The 13,281-nt window shown below is 46.3% G+C and overlaps 1 protein-coding gene across 1 annotated transcript; it reads left to right on the forward strand.

Moving 5' to 3' along the window:
* Window positions 1-1,331: 1,331 nt before the first annotated feature.
* LOC119441124 (uncharacterized) lies at window positions 1,332-12,982 on the forward strand. Its single transcript, XM_037705815.2, has 2 exons — window positions 1,332-1,644; window positions 12,563-12,982. The coding sequence occupies exons 1-2, from the start codon at window positions 1,378-1,380 to the stop codon at window positions 12,836-12,838; spliced, it is 543 nt and encodes a 180-aa protein (XP_037561743.2). The 5' UTR covers window positions 1,332-1,377; the 3' UTR covers window positions 12,839-12,982.
* The last annotated feature ends 299 nt before the right edge of the window (window positions 12,983-13,281 follow it).

Below are 13,281 nucleotides of genomic sequence, written 5' to 3' on the forward strand. Positions count from 1 at the left end.
TGGCCATTCTGAATTCTTGTTCCCTTGCCAGACTATCGAACATTATCTTTGTCTTCTGCATAATAATCTTCAATCCCACTCGATCTCACACGTTACGTGTTGCACGTTTTCATGTACAGGCATTTAAAACATGCTATCCCCTTCTCCAAGTATCAGGTATAGTATGCGCAATGTAGAGCACAGAAAACCGATGAGCGTGCAATATTGATTTTCTTGTTGACACACGATTTATTTCTGTATCATGTCCCATTCTTCACGCTTGGAGTAATATTTGAGCTACGTCCCACGCATTGTTTGCTTTCTAGCTTTTATTTTATCATTTTAACTCTTACTGTCGGCTTCTTCCAAAGTTTTCGTAGTGGGTTTCTACGATCATTTAATGAGCAAGCCAAGCAGGCGAGGAAGCAAGCCGGCGTCTTCTTTTAGTTTTCAATTCACTTCAATTGATTTATCCTCCAAATTCGTTGCTACAGCGTCTTTTTGTGTGGCATTGTTTAATATCTCCCTGATAATTTTGTTTCAGTTAGTGCAACTGCTGAACTATGTGATGTATTTGCTTCTAGACATCCTTCTTCTTAATGTTTTTTTTTCTCTCCCTATGAATTCTAACGACGGACCAAATTTTGCGGACACTGATCCAAGTAGTGCTCGTCCGCGAAGTTTGCTCCTCCGTGTGAATACCCCAGTGAAGTACTTCCTTCTAGAAGCTTGCTGAAGCGAGCAAGTTGGATGTATTGCATTATAACCAGAGCGCAAACGTACGACAACGACTCTAAAACGCAGGCCAGCGATCTTCCTGCGTCCTTAAAGAGTAGACTTCGTATGTTAGCACGCTGCATATAATGCACTGTTTCTTTGGGAAAATCTGTTATGCTTCTGGTAATTGACTACATCATCAGGTAATTGACGTTTTGGGAACCGGCCCTGTTCTTTGGTCACTATGCAACAGAGACAAGATCGTGTCCAGTTTAGCTTAACACAGTTTAACCGACGACAACCTTGTGTCTACTGGATTTGTCAACAAGGGACATGCACGTGTTCCGATACGCCAACTGAGTTTTGACTATATATGGCACTGACCAGAAGCCTTGTGGTATATATATATATATATATATATATATATATATATATATATGTGTGTGTGTGTGTGTGTGTGTGTGTGTGTGTGTGTGTGTGGTACCTAACCAGTGAAATTTTCGCCGAACTCTCGGTTAAGAGTGCTTCGTTGTCTGATGTTCCCTCCTGCTACCCGTGTGAGGCCGAAAGTGGGTGCGTGCCATAATCGAGTATCATCATCACCAGACACTGGCGTGCATCGGGAGCCATTGACCCCGAGTGCGAGCAGGTGAAGCCCTGGCGTCGCAGCAGGAGATACGCATGCGGCGCGCTATGCACCGGCGCCAGAGCCAGGGCATGGTGATCCGGCCGCCGACGCTGCGCGAGACGGCGGAGCCTCCGCTGCCCGAGGTGGACGAGAACTTCGATCTGCACCCGAGCCGCTTCGAGGTATTCCGCTGGCGCCTCAACGAGTTCCTCAACCAGGGTCACATGATGCTGCTCGTGCTCAGGACGCATGTGCACGACTGCAACCCGCACTACGCGACCGAGTTCGAGCATGCCGTGCTCTACTACTCCATGATCAAGGTGAGTCGCATTCTCTCGTGCAATGGCCCCGAAGAAATGTTGAGGACTATGGAGCTAGTTAGCGCGTGCCATAACTGGCTGGCTGCGAGCAAGATCAGCGTGGAGCTGGCTTCATTTCCCTTCACTCTTGGTTAGCAAATCACTAGCGACCCCTTTCGGGGAACGGTCTTTATGTTGTGCAACAGCGAACCTTTGTGTAAGTCTTGGACACACGTAGGACAGTGAGTCTGGCTGTTCGGGCATGTCTGTGGTTGGAAGCCTGACAGGCGTTCTATGACTGTGTGCTCGCTTTTGTAGCGTGAGCTACACTGGCCGAGGTAGAGCAGTTTCGCGTGGCTCCTAGAGAGCCGTGCTGCGCATGCGCGAGGAGCAGTGACGTCACACGGAGCACAGTTGGCGCGCGGGGCGTTGGCCCGGCGTTTGCACTGGGCGTTTGCGATGGGTGTTTGATCGTTTGCGCTGGGCGTTTGCCAGTGTGGTATAGCCATGAAGAAGGAGAGCAAAATTGCTGCTCAGCGGCGCAGAATAACGTAGAAGCTTTACTCATCGGATCCAGAAGTAGTTGCCTGGTAATTAGCGGTTGAGCGTACGAACAACGAGCAGAAGAAGGCTAAACTTGCTGCGGAGACACCGGAGCAAAGGCAGGTACGTCTAGCAAAGGGGTGTCGTCAGGAGGCTGAGCGACGTGCCCGACCATCTCAGCAGCAGCAACCACAAGACGCCGTCGATGACGTCAAGGCTCGCCGATTGACTGACTATACGGCGAAACTTAGCGAAAGCGCCAGTGCGACTCGGACCTTCGAGACGGGCTTCGTAAACAATCCGTTTGGATATGTGTGCGACGTGTGTGAAAGACTGTGGCACATGAAAGACTTGACGCCGGTAAGTAGTGCCATGCGTGAAACGTTGAGTTTAGCGGCGCTGCCTGAGTGGCGTGAAACCGTGGCGCAGGTTTGTACAACGTGCAAGAGCTTTCTCGTTAAGCAGAACATTCCACTCTTTAGCGTTACCAAAGGGTTTTGTTACCCGCCCATCCCGTCAGGTCTACCGGCTCTGAACGATGTGGCCGACTTAGCTCACGCTACGTATATCCTGGCATAGCCGAGCAAAGCCACTGCTATTGTAGCCTTTACGACGAAAACAAAACCTATTAAGCCCGAAGCCTTATGTGTCACGTCTGCACTCAATTGTGGACCCTTGTCTGAGCGTGCGACAACGAAGACAACAAAATATTTGCTTACTGACCAACCTAGTTGGTTTTACGTAAGGGGTGGCTTGTAGAGTGCCGCTACAGATGTAGCCGCTTGTAAGTTATAAAAAAGGAGGTCACCCACATTTTCTGTAAGTCGTGATGGAGTGCAGGAATTGCACGATAAAATTTCTGAATAAATTGTAAATGGCATTTCACTCCTACGCAGCACGGCAAAAAAAAAAAAAAAAAAAAAACACTAGTTGAATGCAACCTCACATGGGCCAACCAATTGAAGCTTCTGGTCTCGTCTGATGAGATAAGCTTGAGGGTGGTAACATGTGGGGCGCGAGAACAAAATGATCAAAAGAAAACTTGGGAAAGAAAGACATTGTGTTAACGCGATAACGTCGAAAACGACTTGGTAAACCGGTTGCTCTGGGAATGATGATAGGTAAATGCAGCGCAAAAAAAAATAATAGACCATGACTGTGCGAGTGAATAAAGGAGGACAGGAAAGGAAGACAAAAATACGGAGCACTGACCCGCGAGAAAGCTTATTGCACTGTTCATGTGCAATGTCGGTTTCAGCTTACTGGTAGCAATAATGTGAACCATTTTTGTTTTCATTATTGTTAGCTTCTTGCTTTACTTTTGATGCTCAACTTTAGGGTGATAACTTGTTGACTGAGGCGTTGCTTTAATGTACGGCTATTATTTATTGGATGCAATTTCTTTTTGTTTGTGTTTCGACACCAGCAACGGCTCTTTACGCCGTTACAAGAGAACTAGTAATTGTACCTACATCGGAGTTTCAACGTGGGTTCCGAGGAATGGAAAACCTAGTAAAAAATAGACGAAGCGATGGGACTAGTACATCTGCGGGTATAGGCGAAATAATAAAATTAATTAAATGGGTTTTAAGTACGCTGAGCTGGTACAGTGGTATATGTCCGACGTTGAAGTTCTTGAGGGACGATGTGGGACATTGTCGAATTGTTTATGTGCATGTAACCAAAAAACAGTACATGATAATGTTTATGTTCAGTCCCTCTCGGAATAAGGCCGCCGAGGCCAGGTGGAATCAAACTGGCGACCTCGGGCACAGTAGCAGAGTGCCATGGCAATTGAGCCACATGCAAATAGTTACATGCAAATAGGCGGAGCCCACTGTCGCTAACGCGTGCATGTCCGTCCCGTGGCCTGGTACTACGTTTTCATCAGAGTGAACCACGCGCAGAGGTTTGCTCTCTTTCTCACTATGGCCGTGAAAACAACGTCACAAGAAGGAACGTCTACGCCGGACAGGAGCGGGTCCAGAATCTATAGTGTGCCTTTGTTCAGCAGTAGACCTAACTTGATTTGCGAGGATAGATACTACTTGTGGGGACCAAACCAGAACAGAGGCACAATCTTGTATCACAATGCTCGCACTTTATTGAACAGGTCGCTAATCAATGTCAAAAAACAAAACGATTCGTTTCGGGATCTGTAGATATCACTTGTTCAGATCAATATACTTGTTCACAATCAGTACATCAGTTAACGAAAACAACATCGACAACCGACTTTTTCAAAGATTGCTAACAAGGGGCCTGTGCAGATCCCGAAACGATCAGCTTTGTATTTTTCGCATCAGTCAATGCCCTGTACGACTTTGTATGCCTGACGAGACGATGTTCCGCCAACCTCTCGATTTCAATGCGTGCACTGTGACGAGGGGTATTCCTCTTCAGTTGTTTGGCACAGGCCCTATGACGTAAACCTATTTCAATCTGTTTTTATTCCGATCTCCTGACATCAAACTTACGTAGCAATCGACGCAAGCATCGGGCGGTCCCCCGCAGCGTTGTTTGAAAAGGCCAATCAAACGCCACCCTCGTCTATATAGGAGGTCGCTTTTGTTTGCTTTCAAAGCGAATAAATTGCCTACCTTGAGCAGGTTTTATTATATATTTGACTGACAAGATGGGAGGAGCACGGTCAAGTGGAGAACGTTTCGATTAAGGCTCCTCTATTTTCCAAAGGTATAGCGACAGGTTTTGATCCAATCGCCGCGCCCTGCGATAGGCCGGTTGGCGACACGTGACATTTTCGCCTTCACGCCTCGCCCAGAAAGTACAGCAGTGGTCGCTGTGCCGGTGGAATGTACGCGTGTGCTTTGTTTTCAAGCGTGCATTTAGATGATTTTGGTAAGCAGAAAGCACTCTGTTGCATTGTTGTAGTAAACTAGAAGTGCCTATGTACCTGATGCTTGAGCGGACGCAAGAATTACGTGATTGAAATCGAGGTTTGCAGCGCGACATGCTAGTATGCCGGGCTGCTGTGCCTTCGGTTACCACAACCGCGCGAAGGACTGAAAAAAGTTCTTTTCCATTCCTCGTGGTAGCAACAATATCAGCAGATGGATGAAGGAATTTTTTGTGGTTTTTACTCTTTCGTGCACTTAGGTTCCATGCCATGCTTCATTGCTCCAGCGGCCATAAGAAATTATAAACTTAAGAATTCTTATGCCTTGGGCTTCTTTTATATAGTCGAACATCAGCGAGCTGTCTTTATTTTTGCGTTGGTCAGTGGAGTGCTACGGGACGCTGTGGACAATGGTGCTATTTTTTAACTGCTGTTCTTTAATGGTATCCTACTATAGGACATGCTTCAAATCAGTGCTTGCCTTTCAAAGAAAAAGTTTGTTCTGCATTCGCGCAATAAAAGTCAATGTTTAAATATGTGTTCATTCTCCTGCATCTCTACAAAAAAACCACCTAACTCAGCTTTTCTGGCTATAGTCTGGTTTTAGAGCCTATAGGTGTAGGACTACCCCTTCTTCTTCTTTCTGGGGTTTTACGTGCCAAAACCAAATCTGATTATGAGGCACGCTGTAGTGGAGGGCTCCGGATTAATTTTGACCATCTGGGGTTCTTTAACGTGCACTACAACGCAAGCACACGGGCGTTTTCGCATTTTGCCTCCATAGAAATGCGGCCACCACGGCCGGGATGCGATCCCGCGACCTCGCGCTCAGCAGCCCAACGCCTTTGCTAACTAGCCACCGCGGCGGGTGTTGAAATACCCCTAATTTATTTGCAAGTGAATTGGCTAACATTGCAAACATACCTTTATATCTGCGGGGCTTGCAAAGGTACATGGGTATGGAGGTGGTCGGGGTAGTCAAATGGGGAAAGCATGGAATAAATGCATTAAAGAAACAGACAGAAATTAATATCGGCGCCTCATAGACGCTAGTAGGCATGCTATATTTCCTAGTTCTTGGAAGGTACTCAGGTTGCTGATAATCCACAAATGCAGTGCAACTTTAGGTTAAAAAGACAGTGTCCCCGGCGGTATACTACCGAACACTGACAAACGCAATAAAACCGATACTAGCGCATAATATGCACTGCGCACTATCAGAGCCCTCGGTGCGCAATGACATTTCTGAAAGTTGCAGTAAGCTCACAACCTGCCTCTTAACGCAAACTAGGAAGCATGCACTATCAGCTGACCCAAATATAATCTCTACTTCGAGTTACGCTTAAGTTCAAAACCTGCGAACAACGAATGAAATAAAAATGCCCTGTATGACCGCCGCTGTGGAAAGCTATTCAGAAGAATGAGCTGCTTTGGAAACGCACGTGTTTTATTTCAACATTTAATGTGCTCCAGGCTCATTAAAGTTATTGTCCCTGTCGTTTCAAGTTTCCTGAGCAGATTAGGCCACAAATGTTCATAATTAATCACTTCAAGCGCGCGCTGAGTGCGATTTCAGGCGTCCGCGGAATGCACGGGAGCGAGCGGCGCATCGTCTGCTAGCGCTGCTCCTCGGACCCCTCGAGAGGGCGCGCGTGTAGTTGTCACTACCTTTGTAAAATAGAGGAGCCATAGTTTCGATGGGGCCGAGCCAGCGCAGTGAAAATAACCAGAGTGGTCCGCTTCCCCTTGCTTAGCTTGCGGTGGCTGGGCGGAAATCACAGCGGTGTGCAACGGAAGGTTAAAAATGCCGCTAACACTGATCCTCAGCAAGCAACAAGAGTTGACATAGCGATGTCATATACATGCTTAAAAGGCTCGATAACGTTACACTGCCACGCAAAGATTTTTATAATACGCAAATAAATTCATGCTCTCCGGCAGCTTCCAGTAGCCAGTGCCTGAGCTATCGGTGGGCAGCCATATTCTTTTCGGGACGGGGCAGTCGCCGGTTATTCAGAAAAGAAATTCAGTTTTGTTCTGCATATTAATACGTCTTTAACGCGTACACGTCACTTTGACGCGGTGAGTTTCCTAGGTTTTTGTGACGTCGCGTGACAGACGTTTGAAGTGGGCACAACCTGAAACTTTTTGACCAATAGCAGAGGGCTAATGGCTCAACGGCGTCGAATCAGAAATATTTTTGTTCGGTCTAATAATGCATGATCAGTGTGTTCATGTCATAACAGATGGGAAGCTATCATGGTTTTCGTGACGTCGTGTGACAGACAAGCGAAAGGGGGGCTGCCCGAAAATTTGTTTGCTAATAGTGGAGGGCTGATTGCAGAATCGGAATAGAAAAGTTTGGAATATTTTTACTTTATAGCACCCTAGCACATGCTTGTGACATAATTACATGAAGTTATGTGGGGTCAGTTGGGATAGTTGATATATCCTACGCTCGATAGTCCCAGTTGGGACGGTTTCGGTTGTGGAACAGTATGCGGATTTAAATTTTTTTTAACCGCAAGCCGCTCTTGAAGGTGTCTGGACGCGAAGAAGTGCGCACAGACGCTTTTATGCACCCGACGTGGCTATTCTTGCATGCAACGAAACATTCTGCAAGGATGTAGGCAGTATACATAAACGTTTATAGCCTTTGCGGATGTTTCGGCGAAGGCCGTATTTAGTTGCGTAATAGGGCAGACAAACCAGAATGAAAATTCTAGCTAGCCAAAAATGACAAGACTGGCGGACATCATAAATTGTGCGCTTTTACAGATAAACTACTTAGCTAAATTTTATTCACTCGACTTGTTAACAGCTCAAGCGCACATGCTGAATTTGCGGATTTGATGGCTGTCAGTGAGGTGCAGCGGCATTGCTTGAGTGCCACGTAGCTGCGTTTAGCACTTTGGGGCAGTTTCGCGCAAAGCTCCCAATTCCACTCTACATTGCTTCCTCTCTGTCTCGCCGCCCACCTCTCTTCTCCACACTGCGGACCAACGTTCACGTGTCTGTCATGCCCCGATACGGTTACCGTACGGTCACATAGACTTTCCACACCCATTTCTGTAAGTTTACTTCTCCCAAAACATGTCCACACCAAGAAATTTTAACATCCAACACCTGTTCTTTTTACGCATCTTCGCCCTTAAAGACCGTGTCCCACGTAATTTTCGGGGTTTAGGTGCTTGAGGGGGCGTCGCGGGTCAGCTATGTGCAGAACACCAATGCATTTTGCCGCACCGCATTTTGTCGCCGGTCTCGCGATTCCTAATGTGTCCCGAATCAACTCGCCTCAATTGCGCAAGTACGACGTCTGCACTAAATAAATAATCGAAATGGTAAACAGTAAGACTTCTCTAATTATAGAGCTTATAGTTCATCACAGTGTATTATTCTGACGCTGCTATGAATTTTGACCTACAGAAGTTACCTTGCCTCAAATCCCCAACAATTAATTATAGGAGATGGCGTTCGATGCAACACCCGGTATATAGGCTGCCTCTAGGCAACAATGTTGGTAAGGGGTACAAATTAATTTGGGTAGTATGGCCGACTTGCCTCATATGAGGCGTCGGCGCTGAGAGTGCTTGTAAAGGCTTTGTAGCGCAATACGGCACATGAGACTGAAATTTCAAGATTTGGATCGTTCGCATGGTTCAGCATCCGTGAAATGTTGTGCCTGCGCTCTCTTGCAAAACCTACCACGCCATATGCTTCAAACGAGTTCATGAACCCGTTGCGTCCCAGTCGCAAATAATGCTAGAAAACTTGAAGCGCCAAAGAAAACCAAGGACGACCGAATGGCACAGCCAAGTGCTAACTTCCGACTAAGCTTTATTTTGAAACGGCGCAATTATATACAAAAAATGAAAACACAAAACAACAACGATAAGGACAAAAAAAAAAACAAATTGGGTCCGTCACGTCGTCCCTGTTATTCCTTCGCGCTTTAAGCTAGTGACTAGTGTTGTAAGACCAGCTAACTCGCTCTCGAGTCTCGCAAATAATAAGCGAAGAACAACACACCACGAGGACATCGAGTTTCAGGAAGAGATGTCAAGGCGCGCCAAGCACCTACTGTGTTTCAGGAAAGTTTGGCGAGACTGGCGTAATCCGATGGCCAAACTGAGTCCACGAAAACTTTTAGTGGATGCTCGCGTGTGTTGTGTTTTTGTGTTTTCTACATCGTTTGCAGAGTGGCATGCTAATGGAACAGAACTGCTAGCGAGGAAGGAAAAATGAGGATTGTGAGGTGAAGGAGTCGTTAGCAATCTTGAAGGAGCACTCTGCTGTGGGCACCCCTAAGTATCTTTGTGGAGGCGGAAAACCAAACTATTGATCTGCAGAGAAAAAGCCATCAGCGTTCCGCATGGCCAGGTGGCCTGCTTCCCCAGACTAACTGAGCTCAATGTGGCCTAGCTATGCTTGCCTGCGTCATTACTTTCCTTCTTTTTGCTTCACAACACCACCACCACCCCCGGGGCGTAGCCAAAGGGGGGGGGGGGACTGATGGGGCTACAGCCTCCGCCCCCCCCCCCCCTCCCCGAAGTGTTTTTCGTTCTGGTATGCACCGCCAACAAAAACAACCACCGGCGCCGGGAATCATTGTGGATTTTGTCTACAATATCTTTTTTACGCTCGAAAAGACATTTCGGCACGCACATTGCGAACTCAGGCTGGATTTCGAGGTAACACCCTTGCAACTGGAGTCACATCTCGCAGCGGCCGCGGAATCTACGGAGCGCATGGATTTCAATTCCAAAACTTTTTTGCGTATAAAGTTCTCACACACTTTTGACGCGAAAGGGACACTAACATTTCCAAAGGCGTGCTTTAGATTTTCAATTCTGGAACTTTATGGGTTTTATGTTCTGATAAACTTGGGCCATCTAGCGTGCACTGGAGCCCTCGTGTCCAAGTCATTCCAGAAATGGGAGCATGCAATCGCAATCGCCCACACACACGAAAATCGCCCACACACACGGGGGAGGGGGGGGGGGGATGTTCGGGAGTTGTACCCCCCCCCCCCCCCCCTGAGGCCAACTTTTGTTTAACCCCTTTTCTTTCCTTGCGTATTTGAGTACTGCAGCTAAGATGTAAGACGCGCAATCGTCTGCACACTCGTAAAAAGCGCATTTTTTGACAATTTCCCGCGAAGCAATTGAGATTAGTGCTGTTTAGAAGGTAATGGCAAAAGGTCAACCCCCCCCCCCCCCTGGCAGAGATCCTGGGTGCGCTACTGCTCGCAATTAAGCCCAGATGTACAAAACGAAATTACAGAAATCTGTGGTGAAATTATCAAAGAAAGCCTAGATGCAAAAGTAAACGCTACAAGATGCTTCTCCATACTTGCTGAAAAACGACGGATATTGCTGGAATCAAACAGCTTTCTGTTAGTGCGACGTACCTCGAAGGAGTGTTTTTAGGTTTTAGCCCCGGAATAGATGCCCTCTCATTGCGACTGAAGGTTCTAATGTGTACAAAATGCCGCAGATTCTAGTCACGCTTCCAATGACCACTGCCAGGGCAGAGAGAATATTTTTTAACATGAGATTACTAAAAATCTACTTACGCTCTACAATGTCTGAGGAACGCATGGTTAGGTTGACGCTTCTATACGCACACAGAGACGTCGGTATCAACGAATCCGAAGTCATTGACCGCTTCGCTAAACTTCCCCGCCGAGTGAAGTTTGTCCTTTAGATAACGAAGCAGCAAAATCAATGCAAGTAAAAATCTCTGTTCCTTCAGGTCCATAAAATCGGAATTAAGAAAAAAGTATGACTGTTCATTAGCTTTTAGAACCGCAGAAATTTTCACCGTTTATTGTAACAGCATCATGATCAAAAATTGCGTTGCATCATACGAAAATTACGAGGAGATCGATAACCAATTTTGACCGACCTTGATCACTGATAGCCCGGCCCACGCGGCGTTTCCCAACAAACACACTCGGATATTGGGTAGTTCAACTTACCGCATCATCTGTGGCTTTAGTTTGACCTACCTTCTTTTTAGCTACCAGCTTTTGCGTCTTTTTGGAACCGAAGCAATACCCTTCTTTAATTTTGGGTGCAGAATATTTGTTGCCGCTCTGTAGGCAGTTTTGTACTGATTTCTGCATTATTCCTCTATTATTCTACCCATATGGTGCTGTCGCCACCACCGCATGGCCCAAGTACATATCACGATTTCTGCGATCATAGTATTATTCTTGCCTGGATCGTCTGTCTTTCTATGCGTAAAGTTTGCTATCTGTGACTGAGCAACATGTTTATTTGTCTTGTTTGACGCTTTATACACAGTGACTTTTGCTTAGATGCGTAGATTTCTTGGAGACTTATACGTATATTTAAATATCTTGTTGCGAGGTTTTGTGTATACAAGCAGTGAACTTTGTTTCCAGCGACACTTCTTTGGCCTTTATCACGTTGTGTCTTCGCATTTGTATATTCCATTCTATCTTCGCATTCCTAATGTATATTTCGCTTTTTATATGTACTCACTGTTTCGACTATATTCTCGGTGTGATTACAATACACGACCGGTAACAGCTGCTCCTGCGCAATCTATTGCAACGAAGGACAGCGTCATTGATGTTCTTCCCTGGCCGTTTCATATGTACAAAAATATAAACAAGGTTCTTGAATGACAAATATTCATCAAAATATTTGTCCTCAACTTGTTCTTTTCATAGCCTTTACGTCTTTCATCGTAGCGGCATGCCCTGCTTTGCTGGTTTCGAACTGATATAGTTCTAAAGTTGGAGTGATATTTTCTTTAATTAATAAATAGGGGAAAAAACGCGGAAGCATTGATATCAGTTATTTATGCCACAATTATTGGGACATACGAATATATTCTTTTATGAAAAAATACATATTTTACTTGACAGCGTTCAATAATTCGTTTGCAGCATCTAGTATACAATGGCATTGGCAATGACAATGCAGTTATTATTCATGTATTTGATCGCTCGACAAATTCTGTAAAGATGAGGCCGCGCTGCAGCGTGAGCTCCCCCCGAACAAAATTCCTGGCTACGCCATGACACCTTCACCACCAACAACAGACACGTTGGTGCCGGCGAGGCGCCAAATTAAAGCGGCAATATTTTGGCGTGGCGGTAGTCGACGTTTCTGTCTTTCTTGTTCCGTGGTAGCTTAGTCTGCTTGCAGTTTAAGGACGTCGGTATCTTCACGCCCGAAGCGTGTACGTATACGTAAAGTGATAACGTAATACACTAGGCTAGGGCTATGGCCTTCATTGTTTTACACATTAAATTGTGTGTTCTCGAAGGATGCGCATAAACTACGCAAGGAAGATCGACAGGCGGGCAATTAGTCCATAAGGCGTCTGTCTACAGGTAGTCTGCAGATTGTGCTAGCCTGTTCTTGCAGAAGCAACAGCCTAGCCAGACCCGAGGCGGGCACCATGAAATTAGCAGCACTATGCAGACAGTAATTAGGCGGCAACGTGTGTACGAGTTTGATCAATGCCAAACAAGTTTCACGCGCCAGATCTATTTCGCAGATCGAACTGGACGACTACTTCGACACCGTGGTGCACTACAGTATGAAGGGCTTCAACCAGCGCGACATCAAGTGGTGGCCGGACACGCTTTTCAAGCGCGTCGCCATCGTCATCTTCGCCGTGCTCGACAAGGTGGAGGTGCAGACGCTCGACTACTACGTCAACAAGGACAACCTCAAGGAGCTGTTCCGGCACTTGCAGTGGGAGAACTACCTCTTCAACTGGAAGATTGCCCTCGACCCGTCACCCTCGCCCAGTACCACCTTTGTACCATAGGGACAGAGCACGCCTCTTTGCACCCGAGCTCGAGCCTCCGCAGTAAAAACGCGCTAACGGCGTGACTCCACTGGACTAGCGTAATTTCGCAGGCTGCCGCTGTTGGGGGAAATTTGTCAGCCGCAGTCACTTAGCGGGACGGCAAGTGAATCATCAAATCTACACACCATTTTTTTCTTGCACTGCAGCGGTACGGAGCGACAAAAAAGAAGAAAAAAAAATCTGGCAGTTATGCGTTGTTCAACTTAAAAGAAAACAAATAATAGTTACGAGAAGACACAGATATAGATACAGGAGCGATGAAACAATTATACCGGTAGCCTTAAAGGGGCAGTGGATAGAAAAATAATCATTGCTGTATTACTAAATTACACTTCTGTAACACACAAAAAAGCACTAGCTCTTACCCTGAGAAGAGGCTTGGAAAAGCATCTATGAAATCT

This window comes from Dermacentor silvarum, chromosome 2 (genome assembly GCF_013339745.2).
Source record: "Dermacentor silvarum isolate Dsil-2018 chromosome 2, BIME_Dsil_1.4, whole genome shotgun sequence".
Lineage (NCBI taxonomy): Eukaryota > Metazoa > Arthropoda > Arachnida > Ixodida > Ixodidae > Dermacentor > Dermacentor silvarum.